We start from the raw sequence: 18,818 nt of genomic DNA on the forward strand, positions 1-18,818 counted from the left end.
ACCCAACTGGCTCAGTAGAGCAATTTTGGCATTTTCACTGATCGGGTTTTCTGGATGCCTTTCTGTTCTCATATTTGCAAAAACTGGAAAACACCTGTCTCGGGTTCAGGGATGGAGAGAGGTCGGGGGCGGGGGGGGGGTTACTGGCTCTGGCTCCGCCCCCGCCGTCTTTGTGCGTGTCGAAACGCACAGACTCTTGCTCAGTCTGGTCAGCAGCAGTGTGAGAGGGGTGCCACTCGTCCGCTCGTTCTCATATGGAAGTCAACAACTCGGCTCTTCAGAGCCACGAAACAACGATTCACATCCGTTTTAGTTAAGCGTCTTTCCGCTAATGATTACATGTATACAAGGGTGTCAGATGTTTGTTTACTTCGCTTCCTGCGACGTAGGGCTGCTCATAGCCAATGATAGTTAACGCTAGCTTGTTAGCCTAGCTTAGCCTAGTCAGCCTGCCAGCCTGTCTGCCGAACCTCAGCGAGACCAACCAGCGCCGAGAGGGTAAGAGTCGTTTGCTGCGAATGTGTCTTACGTTGTGCAGGAAGGAAACCTTTTTTTTTTTTATCGCTCTCACAGCATCTGTCTCTTGCGTTTTTCTTTTAGCTTGCTTTATGTTAAGCAAACGAAGAAAACTTACGTCATTCTGTCAAAGAAAAGATTACGTCAAGCAGCTAACGCAGCAGTGTTAGCACCTGACAGATTTAACGCTAACTAGTTAGCGACAGTGTGTTCTGATTTTAACATATTTAGCTGACAGCACTTGCACTGGTTAACCTCTTCCTATGTTAATTGACCAGGAGCTGCTTTTAAAGTTCTCCCTTATCGGCTAACGTACGCGAATAAAATCATTTGTGTTTCATCGACAGTCGTTTTTTTCTGTTTGTATACCTGGTATATTCGACTATCCAAATAAGCTAATTGGCGTTAGATGACGGATGGTGGCATGAAAAGTAACGAACTTTAACCATGAGGGTGTTTTTTTCTGAAATGCCGCAAGTTTTGGCCCATTGATTAGTCTCTTCCAGCAGATAATGGTTGGGTGAAGAGCTTTAAAAATAGACGGGCAAGATGTTAGATGGCGCTCTCTCAAAGTTTAAAACCAAGAAACTACCCAAGATCAAGAAAATTTGGAACTCATCTGCTTCGTTTTAAATTCTTATAACCATAAGACATACATTTGTGTTTCTAACTGGTATGGACATGAACGTGTACCAAAATCTAGCCATGGGCTTCTGACACTGTCAGAAAAGGGGACATTCTAAAACGCTAAACGTGGGGAAAAAAAGCTTAACGTGGCCTTTTCTCTGACACGCCTTTTGTTATAAACGTATCAAAAATTCAAACCCGAAATCTTATGAGTATGGACATTATCTTACATTAAGCGTTTCTTCTCCGTTGACTCGGAGATGACTATATTCTGATTCTGACGCCCATTATATGGAAAAAGTTAACATGGGTTAATGAACCTAAACATCGATCAGTGATCAAATTCCTCTCACACACATCTTGTCTTGCCCTAGCTTACTTGAATGAGTGATGATTTATTTCGAACATGTAAATAAGCCGGATATAACACACAGATAAACCATTGCCAATAATCTGAAGCGATCATCAAATCCACAAATCAAACTCAGAGAACACATCTCCGTATGCATCAGATTATTTGTTACATGTTCGAAAAGGAGTAGGAGGAAGTATACACTTAATTTTTTCCTACCCCTTCTCACCTACTCTTAAGTTAACTTAGCTACTATACATTTCAAACTCAATTCCCCCTGTATAGTTCAATTTCAATGCAAGTTGTGCTTTACAATAAAAATTCAACTGCTATGAACAATAAGAGGGAAAAAACATTAAAACACATGAGAGAAAAAAGAAAAACATCCTAATTTCCTATACCAAGAATAAACATTTTAATGTACATCCCAATGTACAACCCAAATATCCATTCGGTGTCATAGAAAGAAAAAAAATGTAATAAATTTTTAGAGATAAATAAAACTTACAGTTAACACAACTCTTTGTCATCTCTATATCTCTTGGTAATGAGTCCTTTGTACTTCTTGAACTGCGTAGTTTGTACTTTGTCAGAGTTACATGCTCAGACTGTTCTACAATTTTACCCCACAGATTACTTCCTCTCGCATTAAACATATAGAAGAACATATTATTATTATACACTATTATTATAATTTAGAAGAACATTAGATGATATAGAAAGTCTTTTTGCACATCAGTTAAACGTTTTAAGATAGGAGAAAGCTCATAACGAGATGTGTGAGCAATTTGGTGATCTTTGATCGTAGTTTTGGAACATTCAGCCACGTTGAGCTTTTTCCTTACAATGGGTGTCAATGGAGAGGAAAACGCTTAATGTAATATAATGTCCATACTCAAGCTTTCGGTTTTGATTTTCTGACAGGTGGAAGTGTTTATAATGAGATGTGTGAGAGAAGTTTTGTTGTCTTTGATTGATGTTTTGGTACATTAAGCCATGTTAAGCTTTTTTCATGTTAAGCGTTTTAGAATGCCCCACAGAAAATAGTTGTCTGCAATTCATTTGTGGCCAGTAGTGAATCTCTTTGTCTCTTTAACATCTGCAAGAGAGTGTTAGCACTCATGTTTCTCTCTGGAACAGGGTTTGTTATATAAATAATTGAAGACTGGGCAATTCAAGATCAAAAGAAAAGGACAGTTTAGATTAAACAGAAAAATTTATTTATGTAAATGCACTCCATGGAGTTGTTTGCATTATTGGTGTTCATTTGGCTATTCATAAGACATTAACATTTAACTTAGTGTGTGCGCGTGTGCGTGCGTGCGTGTGTTTTTTGAAAAGGGGTGTGTTAGTTGCCATGCTTGAATGTCAGAATAATACCTACTTAATTTTTTCCTTGTCATTGTAGAGTGACTAACTATGACACAGAAAGCCGAACTGTGCTCGGTGTCCCTGGGAGTGGAAGGCATGACCTGTGGTTCATGTGTTCAGTCTATAGAGCAACGTATTGGAGGTCTGCCTGGAGTTATACATGTAAAGGTAAATGGCTCCAAAGATCACTTTAAATTACATTCTATAGAAGTTTTTTTTTTTAATTGACTGAAGTGTGTAATTTTTACAGTTAACAATGTTTCTGCTTAACATAAGCAATAAAGAGGAATACTGCCAAGAAACTAAATGGCTCTTGGATTTCAGGTACAATATTTTGTCAAGAATGGAATATCTTTCACAACATTTCACCAAACATTGCTTGGTTTAAATTACTTTATCCTGAGAAATAACAGACTTTACCTTTTACACTGTCTGATGGGTTTCATTTTGAAGGAAGTAGAAAAACAAAGAGGATGTAAAATTACAAAATAAGCATTACATTGTAACAATGATGTCTTGGTAATATACATTTGGCAGATCTCCGTTAAAGTTGATATGTTAACCTTTTTTTAATTCAGAAAAATGTCTGACTATATGAGGAAAAAAGATTTTGATTCGTCCCAGGCTCTTACTCCCTCAGGGGTGGCTGGTCTAACTGACAACATCGTCATTTGTGGAGCCATGAGAGATTCACAGATTGCAATAACTATGGGCTGCCCTTTTCCTTATTGTGTGTTTACCCCCCAGGCTGGGGTCAAATAAGAAGATAATGCAATACTGTTTTCCTGATAGAGCTGTGCCCTTTGCAGGGCTGTGTCTTATTGGGTCAATGAGTGGTCTGCATGCACAGGAAACATTATTAAGAGTCTTTAAAACATTTATCACCTACATAATGCATGTTAATCTAAACTGGCTTGTTTTAGGAGCAGTGAATTGATTTTTCTTATTGCGACAGTCTGTTTTTCCCTTTTGAAGCTCTCCGCTTATTTCTTACACTAAGAAATAGATAATCCTTCTCCAACATGCAAGCATGCACACTTTCTCCCTCATAACTCCCTAAAGTGGTTTGTAACTTGTGGTTTAGTCAGGTGACCCCATCACAGAGTCACGTGTTCCTTGCTATGGAAGAGGGAAAGCAAAGGGCTTTTATTTGAAACGGGTTGTAATCTCACCAAAGCCAATGGACTCATCTATGCCCTTTTTATATTGATGAACAACATTGTCAAGCTAGGAAAGCCAGTGTGCAATAGGACAGCAGAATGTATTATGTCACAATGTTTGTCTTAAATTGAAAAAGGTTGTCTGTTTGATGTAGAATTTATGAAAGAATGAAGGTCTCAAAATTGGCAAGCATATTTTTTACAACTCTGCTAAAGGGCTTCATAAATGGTATTCAGAAAAATTATTAGCTATACACCATAAGATGTTTGTTGTGAAACCATAATGAAAATGTTGTGTTGTAGGTGTCTTTAGAACTGAAGACTGCCACTGTCATCTTTGACCAAAGCCTTCAAAGTTCAGAGTCTCTGTCAGAGGCCGTTGAGGACATGGGGTTTGAATCCAGTCTATCAGAGTCCACAGCAACCACCCCTGTCCCAACTGATACCCAGCTGGTCCCAACCTCAGAACTAACTCCTGACTTCCAACATGAGGCCTTACTTCGGCTATCCCAGGTTCAGGGAGTTCTGGATGTAAGGGAAAGTCAAGACCAAAGCGGTCTCTCTGTCACCTTTGTCCCCTCCCTGACCACTGCGCTCCAGCTTAGAGAGGTGGTTGCTAGTGTGTCACCTCTGGAGTTCCACACACCCAGCAGCCCCGCACAGAAAACTCCAAACTCAGTTTCGACTCAAAGTACCGGTGGAGGGGTGGCTCTATTGAAGTTACGCATTGAGGGAATGACCTGTCACTCCTGCACCACCACCATTGAAGGGAAGATTGGCAAACTTAAAGGGATCGAAAAAGTCAAAGGTGCTGTACTTTCCTTGTTCCACAACCTTGCAGTTAGAGATTGTGTTTTCTCAGTGTTATAGAGGTAACGGGGTAAATAATGTCGAAAGATGACTGCGCAGCCATGTAAGACGTATAGCATATGAATGTATTGTCATTCTGCGCGTCAGCATTTCAACAGACTCAATGCTGGCAGATTGCTCATCAGGATTTGCCTATGACTCATGAAATCCTTCTCCAACACTGTTCACTGTTATGGGAGTGTTACAGAGATAGGGTTATGTGACTGAGAGTGAAATACCCTAAATGACCTCATCTTTTTAGGGATATTCAGTATGTATATTCCAAAATGGACTTTGAAAAAAATCTTGAGACTTAAAAATCATCAGTAATTTCAAAACTTAAATGACTATCTTCATGACATAACCATTTTGTTTGGTTTACAGTACCTCAAGTTTGTAAACATGCATATAATTAACTCTCATGCCAGCAATATTTTCTCTCATATGATTAACTATCATGCTGGCAATATTTTCTCATAAAAAATTGTCAAGCCGTGTGATGGCCTGGCGGCCTGTCCAGGGTGTCTCCCTGCCTGCCGCCCAATGACTGCTGGGATAGGCTCCAGCATACCTGTGACCCTGAAACCAGGATTAGCGGTTTGGATAATGGATGGATGAAAAAAATTGTCAAAAGAAGTTGGTCTAATTCTGAAATTAGATTAGAAACTCTTCATATATACATTTTGTATCTTTTTTGTCAACTTTTATTGTAGACATTAGAATTGTGGGTGCAGCTATTTTCTGTGCTCTTTAACATGTATCTTGAGAGTTTTTTGTTTATTATTATTGTGCTTTGTTTTTATAACAAGTTTTCAATTCCTTCTCTACAGTTGTTTTAGAATCTCAGGAAGCTACGGTAGTCTATTTACCAAACCTCATCACTATCCAAACAATCATCGATCAGATTGCTGTGGCTGGCTACAAGGCTTTTGTCAAGTCCAAACCCCACCCCCTGCAGCTATGCCCCAGTGAACTGGAGCGGTTTGTTAGCGTTCATCAGTCCAGTGTTTCTTCCCCATCTGAGACATCTGAAGAAAAAGAGATCTTCATAGACTCAGTCCTTGCCACTCTCAGGGTGACAGGCATGCACTGCCGCTCTTGTGTGGTTAATATCCAGGACAACATCTCCATGTTGCCTGGAGTGTCTTCTGTGGAGGTCTCCCTGGAGAAGGAGAAAGCATCCATCTGTTACGATCCCTTGAAGATCACAGTGCCTCAGCTGCAGCAGGCTATTGAGGCACTGCCACCAGGGAACTTCAAGACTCAACCCTGCGACTCTTCTGGCATTCTCAGTCTTGGATCCACATCACCCCCCCCTGCTTTACTACCAACCCCACCGCCAGTAGCTGTAGCAGTCCCTACTCTGCTCACCACCCCACAGCCTTGTTTCAGCCAGCCCCTTGCAGCTGTAGTTCATATCCATATTGAGGGGATGACATGTGGCTCTTGTGTGCAATCTATCGAGGGCATGATCTCCCATAGGAAGGGGGTGAAGTCAGCACAGGTCTCTCTGGCTAATCACAGGGGGACGTTTGAGTTCGATCCCCTCCTGACCACCCCAGAAGAGCTGAGAGAGGCCATAGAGGACATGGGTTTCGATGCCTTTTTACCAGGTGAGAAATTGGATGGTTTGACTTTTCTTAAGTCTGGAGTATGGTAGATAAATTTCCCAAACTATGTTGCCATGCATCCATGTAATTTGTTAACATGACCAATTTACATGAAATGAAAAAGGGCCTTCTTTTAATTTTAATCCAGTTTTCTTTGATAATCTATTTGCAGTTCTGGAGAAAAATATGTAATAATAATCGATTTACTGTCTCCAGAGACCAACTCCCTTGTGTCTGACTTGGGTAACAATCACTCCTTGTCCCTGAGCCCAGCCCATGTGAAAGAAAAGGAGGTAGACAGTGACCCAGAGAGGGAGACTCTGCAGCAAAGTGAAGGGAGCATGCACTCAAAATGCTTCATCCAGATAGGAGGAATGACCTGTGCTTCCTGTGTGGCCAACATTGAGCGAAACCTCAAGAATGAATCTGGTTCGTCAAAAGTTTTGAATGTTCTGTTCCTCCACTCGTGGCGGCCCAACTGCATCACTTTCCTTTGACCTAAAGCAGTATTTTATTAGATTTTGTATTTTTTTTAGTTGCTATTCCTTTTTTGTTGTGTAGGTATCTACTCAGTTCTAGTGGCGTTAATGGCCAGTAAGGCTGAGGTGCGCTACAATCCTGAAGTCATCGATCCCCAGAAGGTTGCCGAGTGTGTGAGGGAGTTGGGCTTCACCGCATCAGTGATGGAGAACTATGAAGGTTCAGATGGCAGTCTAGAACTAGTGGTAAACAAACGGCTTTGCTGAAACATTTGATCTATATATATATATATACTATATAAATCAAGACAATTCTGTGAAGAGCTTTATCACACAAATGACTCAACGCATTTTATATCAAAATAAAAGAAACAATTAACAAGATACTCAGAGCCGCACCCAAATAGGTTACGGTTAGTTTATAGCTCAGCAGCCCCTGTCAGCGGCTCAAAAGGAAATTTGCCACATCTTAACTGCTTTCAGATGACTTGCATAGTTAATTTTAGACCCTTTTTAGCTATAATTTTGATTCTCTTTTCATCATCTTTCAGGTCAGGGGAATGACATGTGCCTCTTGTGTACACAAAATCGAATCAAGCCTTATGAAAGACAAGGGGATTATTTATGTCTCTGTTGCCCTGGCAACAAACAAAGCGCACATTAAGTATGACCCAGAGGTAACTGGACCACGAGATGTCATCAAGCTAATAGAGGTACTCATTGCCGTTCCTTTGTTTATCCATGCATTTCTTACGCATTCTTCACCTGAAACCACGCATTATATGTTGTGGGTAATTTATATCACACAGCATATATTATACCATGAATCAGAATTTTTAATCTATATTTTAATATAATACATCACCATCGGGACACATTAATTTTACTAAAAGTGTGACTTATTTGTAGAATCTGGGATTTGAAGCATCTCTTGTAAAGAGGGATCGGACCGGCAGTCACCTTGACCACAGCGTGGAGATAAAACAGTAAGAATCTTTTTGGTCAAGTGTGTTTGTCTGTATGTCTCTCACTCGCTCTCAGTTACAGTGCACACAATGCACCTGTCTACACTGTGTCTGTTGATCTGGATCCACTTCTTAAACACAAAGTACCTCCCTTTGTCTTAGGTGGAAGAAGTCCTTTCTGGTGAGTTTGATTTTCTGCGTCCCTGTGATGGGCATGATGATCTACATGATCATTGTGGACCACCAGATCAGCATGTCCCACCACCATAATGCCACAGCCGAAGACCGGGAACGCTACCACTCCACCATGTTTTTGGAGAGACAACTGCTCCCAGGCCTCTCCATCATGAATCTGCTCTCCTTTCTCTTCTGTGTGCCTGTGCAGGTAGATTAGGGAGATTAGGTGTACCCTCAGTGAACATTATATGTACAAGAAACAAGCATTTCTTTATCTAAAAGGAGGGAAGGGGTGGAGGGTGGCAAGTGAAACCTGAATCTAAATTGAAATGTGTGTGGTCCAGTGAATACAAGCCTTCATTTTCTTTTCTTCAGTTTATTGGAGGACGCTACTTCTACATTCAAGCCTACAAAGCAGTCAAGCACCGGTCAGCCAACATGGATGTGCTGATCGTGCTGGCCACTTCCATAGCTTTTACCTACTCGTTGATTATTCTAGTGGTGGCCATGGTGGAGAGGGCCAAAGTCAACCCCATCACCTTCTTCGACACCCCCCCAATGCTCTTTGTCTTCATCTCCCTGGGACGGTGGCTGGAACAGATAGCAAAAGTATATGAATAGATATTAGTAGTTATTTACTCATAGGACCTAACTGCATGGTACCTTTGGTAGACTTTGTGTTCATTAGCCTCAACCAACCATGTGTCTGTCTCTCCAATCCAGAGCAAGACATCCGAGGCTTTGTCCAAGCTGATGTCCTTACAAGCTACTGAGGCCACAGTGGTCACCCTTAACAGCAATATGTCTGTGCTCAGGTATTACCTGTCCCTTATAATTCATTTGTTTACAAACCCTAGTTGCAGTTAGGTTACAACGAATCTGAATGGTTAGCAGTTGAAAAATCACGTGTTACATTGATGAGGAAGGACTGTGAAGGAAGGGCACTGCATAAACAAGCTACTACTGTGAAACAAGTCTGAAGCTGTTTGTTTTAGGGTGAGATACAAGTGAAGCATTCTCATTACAATTTATCTTAAGATTTAACTGTAAATTATGTCTCCCTTCATTCTGACTTCCACTTTACTATAAACATACTGATGAGCCAAAACATCATGACCACTTGCCTAATATGCTGTCGACTGTCCATGTGCTGCCAAAACAGTGCTGACCCACTGAGGCAAGGATTTTACAAGACCCCTGAAAGTGTCCTGTGGTATCTGGCACCACAACATTAGCAGCAGATCCTTCAAGTCCTGTAAGTTGCGAGGTGGAGCCGCCATGGATTGGACTTGTCGATCCAGCACACCCACAGGTGCTCAATTGGTTTGAGATCTGGAGAATTTGGAGACCAGGGCAACACCTTAAACACTTCATCATGTTACTCAAGCCATTCCCGAACAACATGTGCAGTGTGGCAGGGTGTGTTATTCTGCTGAAAGAGCCCACTGCCATCAGGGAATACCATTGCCATGAAGGGGTGTACCTGGTCTGCAATGATGTTTAGGTAGGTGGCACATGTCAAATTGATGTCCACATGAATGGCTGGACCTAGGGTTTCCCAGCAGAACATTGCCAAGAGCATCACACTCCCTCCACTGGCTTGTGGTCTACCCACAGTGCATCCTGGTGCCATCCCTTCCCCAGGTAAACTGCACACACATACACGGCCATCCACGTGATCTAAAAGAAAATGGTACTCATCGGACCAGGCAACCTTCTTCCATTGCGCCAAGGTCCAGCTCTGATACTCGTGTACCTAGGCACTTTCGATGATGGACAGGGGTCATCATGGGCACTGACTGATCTGTGGCTATGCAGTTCCATACGCAGCAGGGTGCGATGCACTGTGTTGTGACATATTCCTTCCGTAACCATCATTAAAATTTTCTGTGACTTGTGCTACTGTAGACCTTCTGTCGGTTTGGACCATACAGGATAACCTTTATTGCCCTCGTGCATCAATGAGCCTTGGGCACCCAACACCCTGTTGACAGTTTGTGGTTTGTCCCTCTTCAGACCACTGTCGGTAGGTACTTGCCACTGCTGACCAGGAGCACCCCATAAGCCTTACCTTTTTATGCAATTCTCTGACCCAGTCATCTGGCCATAAAAATTTGGCCCTTGTCAAAGTCGCTCAGGTCTTTATTCCTGTCTATTTCTCCTGCGTTCAACACGTTGACTACGAGAACGGATTGTTCGCTTACCATCTAATCTACCCAGTCCTTGACATGTGCACTTATTTGGAGATGATCAATGTTATTCGGTTCACCTGTCAGTGGTCATAATGTTTTGGATCATTAGTGTATGTCCATCTGTGTTTATTTCAGTGAGGAACAGGTGGATGTTGAACTAGTGCAGAGGGGTGATGTGGTGAAGGTGGTGCCTGGAGGAAAGTTCCCTGTGGATGGAAGGGTCATCGAGGGACACTCCATGGCTGATGAGTCACTCATCACAGGTTGGTTACAGTGGCCCGAGGGTTCAGTTTAGTACTTGTTCTCACATTGCAATGCTGAAAATATAAAAGGATGGTGACACAAAGGAAATAAAGCTTTAGTACATGTATGTAGAAAGTACATATGTGTGTATGTACGTTATTGTCTGAACTGTGTTCTCAAAGGAGCTAATCGCCTTTCCCCACTGCCCTGGTCACTTGTTTTATACTGACTTGCTGTTTGATGCTTGGTATCCCAAGGTGAGGCTATGCCAGTGACTAAAAAGCCTGGCAGCACAGTGATTGCTGGGTCCATCAACCAGAACGGCTCGCTGCTGATCAGTGCTACACATGTTGGTATGGACACCACCCTGTCTCAGATTGTCAAACTGGTTGAGGAGGCTCAGACTTCAAAGGTTAGTTATGAGGTTTAGCGTGCTGATGTTGCTACTTATTATTTCTCGGTGAAGTGTCTTGAGGCATGCTCAATAATCCAGGAAAGAAAATCAAAGAAAGTTGGATCAGTTCATCTGGATACAACGTTTATTGACAGATATGTTTCGTCACTCATCAAAGAGACCTCTTCAGTCTCAACTGACTGCAGGTAATCCCTGCCCTTATAAACAATACAGTTGCATAACGACCAAAACCAGTGATCAGTTTCATATGCAAATATGGGCGTGGCCGTTATCAGTTGTCTCTAGGTAATGGTCACGCCCATATTTGCATATGAAACTGATCGTTGGTTTCGATCGTTATGCAATTGTATTGTTTATAATGGTGGGGATACCTGCTGTCAGTTTAGACTGAAGAGGTCACTTAGTAGATGAGTGATGAAATGTTGTGTCCAGATGAACTGATTCAACTTTCTTCGATTCTCTCAAGAATTTTCCACTCATTTTATACCCTGCTGTGCACCACAGATGCTTGTGACTTGTCGTCATGTATGTTTTATGCACTAGTCTTACACGATTGATTTACATTCATATTAATGGTTTTACACAGGGAATATTCATCGGTGCATTGAACCCATTTAAGCTGTCTGATTTAATATTTTATTAATCTCATCATGCCCTGCACTCAGGAAGATTGGTTATTTGCTTAAAACCAGCTGATATAAAGTTACAGAGAATTTTTTTGATTTTTTTTTTTTCAAAGCATAATTTATATAATCTAGATATTGCTCCTCTTTCCTACCTAAACCGGGGCAACTAAAACTGTCAGTCGGGCGAAACTTTTTTTGGGGGGGTAAGAGTTATTGCCATCTTCTCTTTCTCAGGGCCCCTATCTTCCTCCAAAGCGCCCCCATTTGTTGGCCCTGTGTCTTTTTTCTTTTTAAAGAACGGCATTTTGGACAACTTAATTACAATCACAAGGTTGCTAGGTTTGTTTGCTAGCTAAGATATATATAATTTTTTTGGCGTTTTCCAAATTTATTTCATAGCGATAGTCAAGAGAGACAGGAAAGGCAGGGGAGAGAGAGGAGATGACATGCAGCAAAGGGCCTGGGCCAGATTGGAACCCAGGGCGTTGCAGTAAGGACTTGGCCTTATGTGGTATGCACTCTACCAGGTCCGCCACCGGAGTGCCCAAGCAAGATATATTTTGAAACACATTGTCAAGGTGTAACCTTGGCACTTCACTCAACAGGACGGGGCGGGTGAAACAAGCAAAGGAGATAAGAATAGAATGCAGGAGTTATTTTTAGTTTGTTGTATTTCCAATTTTCTGTTTGTTATATTTTTAAGCATCTGGTCGTTTCAATTTTAGGCTCCCATCCAGCAGTATGCTGATAAGATCAGCGGCTACTTTGTGCCATTTATTGTTGGCATTTCTCTCCTCACCTTGTTCGCCTGGATCCTTATTGGCTTTTTGGATTTTTCTCTAGTTGAAAAGTACTTCCCTGTGAGTCTTCTTTCCCTCAATATCTTTATCTGTCAAAAAGTCTTGATTATTTTATTGAATAGCCTCAGTTCTTTTCAATTTCCTTTTACTATGAATGAAAGGTTGTTCTTTCAAAGTGATCAATAATAAAATCTATGATGATGACTTTTATTAATGCCTTGGATTAATTAGTCTTTATATGACAATTCAAGTTGTGCAAGTGAGGGTGAAAGTAAGTAATGTAAAAGCTAAGCTAAAGTAATACTTGTGAATTTGCTTCTTATAGGGTTATGATAAAAGCATTTCCAAGGCAGAGGCAGTGATTCGCTTTGCCTTTCAGGCCTCCATAACAGTGTTATGTATTGCCTGCCCCTGCTCCCTTGGCTTGGCAACCCCAACAGCTGTCATGGTGGGCACGGGGGTGGGTGCACAGAACGGCATCCTCATCAAGGGAGGGGAGCCACTTGAGATGGCCCATAAGGTGCGTGAGAGGGAGCTGTGATATCCTGGCATCCGTTTATGTTGCCATCATTTTATGTAATTCACCAACTGCCATAGTCATCTGTTGGGAAATCAGTTTATCAAAGTCATTTTTGCTTTTTGTTAGTATTTCCTTGTTTATAAAACCACACTAGTCCTTGTATCACTCTGAAATACCCTGAATTTTTTTTGTAATATATTATTTCTGTTTGATTTTTGATTTATGCTTTCTAACATGTTGCTGTAAATTGTGATTAATAAATGAGTAATTGTGCTCTTAAAAGCACTTATAACACACTAGTTCAGATTATCAAATGCTTGAAAATAATAACTTGTAATATTTAAATAATTGTTGATAATAGCATTGCAAGAAAAACTAGAAAATTTAATACCATTAAATTACAATTTAGACCTATTTAAAGCTGCTCATTTTAAAGCTCTACTGTTCATTTTTATGTCTGTAGGTCCAGTCTGTAGTGTTTGATAAGACTGGGACTATTACATACGGTGCACCCAAAGTTGTACAAGTCAAGATTGTAGTGGAAGGGAACAAGATGCCCCGTTCTCGACTGCTGGCCATAGTAGGGACAGCTGAAAATAACAGTGAACACCCACTGGGGGCGGCTATCACCAAGTACTGCAAACAGGTTTGTCCTTAGTCAAGTTATCACGCTGGAATTGTGAAGCTTGTAATCTCTACAGTAATCAACACTGGGGCTTCTATCATTTCTATACAACAGTAAAATATGGGTGGTTTTGGTGAAGGAGGCACAAATCTGGCGTTTTTTAGCAAAAAAAGTCAGTTTTGGTATTAAGCCAAGGCTTTTGGGATGGTGTGTCCTTGTGTTCTTTGTCATTGTGTCCCTTGTGTTAAGGCAGAGAGAGCCAGAGCACAAGAATGTCATTGTATTCTAGTACATGACAGTTAATCTGAAGTTGAATTTCTTGTTCAAGGACAGGACGGATTGAACATATTAAACATATACCAAATATCAGACTCAAGTCTTTTATACAAATTTTTCATAATTGTGGAGTGTGTTATCAAACATCTATCCCTATCCTACCTACACACAGGAGTTGGGCACAGAGTCTCTTGGTACATGTACAGACTTCCAGGCGGTTCCAGGCTGTGGCATCAAATGCCAGGTTAGCAACACAGAGACCCTTTTGAGGCAGGAGGACAGTGACAGCGAGGACAACAACCAACGCAACAGCATCCTGGTCCAAATTAGTGATTCCAGGACCTCAACTGGCTCCCATCCACTCATCATGGACCCGCAGCCACTCAGTATGTTTATTCCAAGGACTGTCATCCCATAGCATTGTAGTGGTTTATTCAGATTTAGTAAACCACACTACCTAAGACATTGCTGTGGGCTTGAATCAGAAGGTCTCTATATGTCTACAGCAGCTCTCTACTCATAGGCAAGTCTAACACCTGTCTTTCCTGAATTTAGCCCTGGTCCAGACGTCATCCTACGTCGTTCTGATTGGGAACAGGGAGTGGATGAGTAGGAATTGCCTCCAGATCAAACCCGATATAGATGAAGCCATGACTGAGCATGAGCGCAGGGGACGCACTGCCGTTCTGGTTGCTGTAGATGGTGAGTGCTCCTAGGGATTGGAATTGACTCTGGTAGCCATTACTACAAGGCTGTTTCCGTCATTTTAATTGTGTTCCTTAGTACGCACTGTTAAGAAAGAATACTTTTGTCTTCACTGTCAAACATTTCCATTTGTGTACAGGTCTTCTGTGTGCAATGATAGCTATAGCAGACACGGTGAAGCCGGAGGCTGAGCTGGCAGTCCATACTTTGACCAACATGGGTCTAGAGGTGGTGCTGATGACCGGAGACAATAGCAAGACTGCAAGGGCCATTGCTGCTCAGGTATTGGATGGTGCTCAGACATCAGACCATAGTTTTGAGTTAAGATTGTTCTGTTCAGGGATTGGAGCAGTTTTACCAAATTGCCAGTACAGCTGTGAGTAGAAGAGACATATAAACCATAGAAGTGGAGAGAGCTGGCTTCTGTGAATCACACCTTTGTGGCTATGATTAATGCTATATGTTCATTAACGCTGTAGTTTCGTCTGAGTGACATGATCTGCTAATGTACATTTTACATTTTGTGGGGCCTGATCAACTTGCAGCATACCGCCACCTACCGGTATGACTTAACTATGATCTTTTTAGTCAGTTGTCAGTAACCACCAAGTAGCTGTAATCTTCCAGCATTAGGGCATCAACCTGGCCTGGAAACAGACTGATTAGGACCAGTCCTTATAATCCTTATTTTTATTATGTTTGACCTCCTGAGTAGCTCCATGTCTATATCTCTGCCCCACAACACAGGTGGGGATCAGGAAGGTGTTTGCAGAAGTGCTGCCCTCCCACAAGGTGGCAAAGGTGGAACAACTGCAGCTGGCAGGAAAGAGGGTGGCCATGGTGGGTGACGGGGTCAACGACTCACCTGCTCTGGCCATGGCTGATGTGGGAATTGCCATAGGAACAGGCACAGATGTGGCCATAGAGGCAGCAGATGTGGTGTTGATCAGGGTAAGAATGTAGTCCAGGAGGAAAGGCTGACACTCTCTGTATGGATGAATTGATTAAATATGACACTGTCTCTCAAAGTATACTGGCTCTCTCCAAAACCGTTTTTGTTTTTAGTTATTGTTTTTTCCAAACCTTTAACTCTTTTTGTTGTTAAATAAGATTTGGACTTAACACTTTTAGTCTGTTCATGTCATCTATTCTTTTAATGTCACAAACATTGAACATGTAAATAACCATTTACACCCTCTGGAAAAGTTCAGGTTTGCACCTGCTGATCCTTTAGAGCTCTTCAATCAATTTGGGAATTCAAAATGTATCCAATTCATGTTTAGCTGTCCTATATTGCAGCCATTTTGTCTATTGTTGGATTACAGATTGAGGCTTTACAGAAATTAACCCAATTTCAATCTGATTTCTCAAAATGTTCTATTGCTTGCCTTTCATGTAGTCTTATGCTGTGTCTGTAGAATGACCTTTTGGATGTGGTGAGCAGTATTGACTTGTCCAAGAAGACAGTCAAGAGGATCAGGATTAATTTTGTCTTTGCCCTCATCTACAACCTTGTTGGCATTCCTATAGCTGCGGGTAAGTGATCACAGAAAATTAAGAGGATTTTGGCTAACTAACTAATATCTTTAGCTGTTGTCAATGGCATCACAACAAACAGAAGACGTCAAAAGCCTTCAGTACAGAGTTTTGTTAGCATTGACCCATTACTTGTATGACTGCCTTTATCCTTAGGTGTGTTTCTTCCCGTTGGTCTGGTTCTACAGCCTTGGATGGGCTCTGCTGCAATGGCTCTATCATCAGTCTCTGTTGTTATGTCCTCTCTTCTACTGAAATGGTAATTTGCTATTATTAGAAGATTGTAGAAGTGTTTATCTCATTGGGATAATATGCTGCTGTACAAAGGCAAACAACAGTAGCCATATGTTGTGTTCCAGTGCTCCTGCCAAAGTTTTAATTTGATTATACCCATAAATGACATTAATGGATAAACATTATTTTGTTGTTGCAGACAACAATAAGTTGTTTTTCAGTTTCACTGCTTAGCTTTGGCTCTTTGGCTTTGTAGGAAGTGAATATCACTGTATACAAGTTTATTTTGTGTTTCTGCCTCTCACCCCCTTTCCTTCCTTATTTTCTTCTTTCTTTCCCATTGCACCTGTCATTAGTTACACTAAGCCCAGTGCTGAGAAGCTGGAGGCCCAACTGGGCTACCACAGGAGGCAGGGTAGTTTGTCTGATGTCAGCGTCCACATTGGTATGGGTGACCTACGACGGCCCTCCCCAAAACTCAGCCTGCTGGACCGCATTGTTAACTACAGCCGCGCCTCTATCAACTCCCTGCGCTCCGATAAGAACTCCCTCAACAGCATGGCACTCAGCGAGCCTGACAAACACTCACTGCTGGTGGGGGAGGCCCTGTGTGAGGAGGAATTTGTCTGAGGCTAGGTTATTGAGGGTAGCTTGGGGCAGCAGAGGCTTTTGTATGCTGAAAAGGATGTACGGAATATGGAAGTCAATGCCAGGCTAACATAAACTAAAATGATCACATGGGTTTAATGGCCTGCCCCTCCATCAGCAGGTACCCCCAGGGCAGCACTGCTGATTGGGTGAAAAGAAAAGCATACATGCTCCTTTTCTCTGACGCTCCTCCAACCAACTACATGCACTTCAAAGGATGCTGGGAAGAGGTCCACTCTCACTGAGTTTTATGTTTATGAATATCCACAGCGAACAGTCAAGTAAAATAGAAACCTGGCTGACATTCTTTGTCCTTGAAGAATATAACACAGGAGCGTTGATGCAGGTGCCCACATCCACAGCGACTGGCGCACATCTGCCAAGACAATCTCAAAACGTCCATCCAAAGACATTTTAACCCCCCCCCTTTCCCCTTTGTAAGAGTGGACGTGTCAGAGTAAACTTAAGATGCACTTCTCTTTGGAGAATTATAACACTGCTGTATATTATAATTATGTTACAGAGTATTTATATCAGCCTTATTTATCACTGTTTTCATTTTATCAATTGAGTAAAATGAAGTAATGTTTTACAGTGAAAATGCCGTTACTGATTGTCAGGATTCCAAAATGTGTAATCGGCGAGAAATGTATAAACACCAATTCAAAAAAATCCTGAACTTTCAATTGAACTCATTCTCTACAGATAATGTGTGATGAGTTGTAAATGTTACCTAAGTGCCAATCTTTATGCCACATTGGCATAGTCCAAGTCCAACACATTCCAAAGATAGTGCAATACCGAACAGGAGAAGCAGGTTACCTGGAACTGAATGTGCACAGAGTGGAGAGAGTGATGGCATCAGTGACTGACAGATGCTGATATTCACATGTACATGGTAAGACAGCAAGCCCATAGGTTTCTCACAGTACTTTGAAAGCTTCATCTATATAGTGTCACAGGCCTTTACTTCCAGCAACTCAGTTTGGATCACTTAATTAATTTCTTTATTATCTTTGTGGGTTTAAAAAAAACCCATTTTACATCAATTTTTCATATAATCACAATACATTATGTGATCCATCAATGAATGTGAACATTATTCACTGTGAATAAAACAGTAGTTGTTACGTGTGAGGAAAATGAATGTGGTGACTTGTGTTTGGACAATGCTTACTATTTGCTTTTGGCTTTGTGGTTAAGTGTCTTATGAGAAAGCCTAACTATGAATGCATTCGTGTTTCTTTTCTGTTTGAATTGGCAAAATATTGTTGCATTTTCTGAGCATGCTACTCGCTGTTCATTTCTCCATTTTTCACAACAGTTAACCTTGTTGCACTTGAAGGAAGAAATGTCTTAAGCCAAGGAAAGCAAGAAATTTGTACCAAGGTCAATATATAAAGTATACAGCTGTATCCTTATTCTGACAGTTACACCAAACAATTAAGTGAAAGTCAAAACCTGTGTTAGCATTAACGGGTTGTTTGTTCATGTAATGGTATTTTGGAGTCATTAAAAAAAAACTCATTCTCGTGGCTTCAGTCTTCAGTTTTCTGTACCATTTTTGTTATTTGTTCTATAACAGCTACTTATATTCCATATGTATCTCCTGTCATGTGCATTTAAGTGCAGCTGACCTTTGGTTTGTGACGCCTGGATAGTTATTAAAAATCATATTCCTTTGCGTTGCTTTTCACGTCTATACTCAAATATTTTGTGGATTTGAACATGGCTGTTGTGTGGGCCTGGAAAAGTTTCACATTCGTGTATGTTTCCACTTGCAAACCTGTTGAGGATCGACTGCATTAGATACCTACTGGTTTTGTTTGTGATTTCAGAGGTGTGACGTTTGTCTTTGGAACTGTGTTTAGATGAATTATTCTTGTGTGCCT

General features: G+C 41.3%; 1 protein-coding gene across 1 annotated transcript; it reads left to right on the forward strand.

The window, feature by feature from the left end:
• Window positions 1-231: 231 nt before the first annotated feature.
• Window positions 232-18,457, forward strand: atp7a (ATPase copper transporting alpha). The gene is made up of 23 exons (XM_056296486.1): window positions 232-498; window positions 2,904-3,034; window positions 4,330-4,834; window positions 5,706-6,488; window positions 6,702-6,914; window positions 7,047-7,210; window positions 7,516-7,677; window positions 7,874-7,950; window positions 8,092-8,314; window positions 8,482-8,715; window positions 8,830-8,921; window positions 10,434-10,561; window positions 10,799-10,953; window positions 12,308-12,442; window positions 12,708-12,902; window positions 13,366-13,548; window positions 13,976-14,189; window positions 14,359-14,505; window positions 14,648-14,790; window positions 15,256-15,459; window positions 15,927-16,044; window positions 16,201-16,303; window positions 16,635-18,457. The coding sequence occupies exons 2-23, from the start codon at window positions 2,915-2,917 to the stop codon at window positions 16,906-16,908; spliced, it is 4,572 nt and encodes a 1,523-aa protein (XP_056152461.1). The 5' UTR covers window positions 232-498; window positions 2,904-2,914; the 3' UTR covers window positions 16,909-18,457.
• The last annotated feature ends 361 nt before the right edge of the window (window positions 18,458-18,818 follow it).

This window comes from Lampris incognitus, chromosome 1 (assembly GCF_029633865.1).
Source record: "Lampris incognitus isolate fLamInc1 chromosome 1, fLamInc1.hap2, whole genome shotgun sequence".
Lineage (NCBI taxonomy): Eukaryota > Metazoa > Chordata > Actinopteri > Lampriformes > Lampridae > Lampris > Lampris incognitus.

What these genes read in the sequence shown, in the direction of transcription:
- atp7a (XM_056296486.1), top strand. Translation starts at nt 2,915, where the DNA reads ATGACACAGAAAGCCGAACTGTGCTCGGTGTCCCTGGGAGTGGAAGGC. An exon ending in TCTTCTGTGTGCCTGTGCAG is followed by an intron (nt 8,315 to 8,481) that starts GTAGATTAGGGA and finishes TCTTTTCTTCAG; the next exon opens with TTTATTGGAGGACGCTACTT. An exon ending in CACTTGAGATGGCCCATAAG is followed by an intron (nt 12,903 to 13,365) that starts GTGCGTGAGAGG and finishes TTATGTCTGTAG; the next exon opens with GTCCAGTCTGTAGTGTTTGA.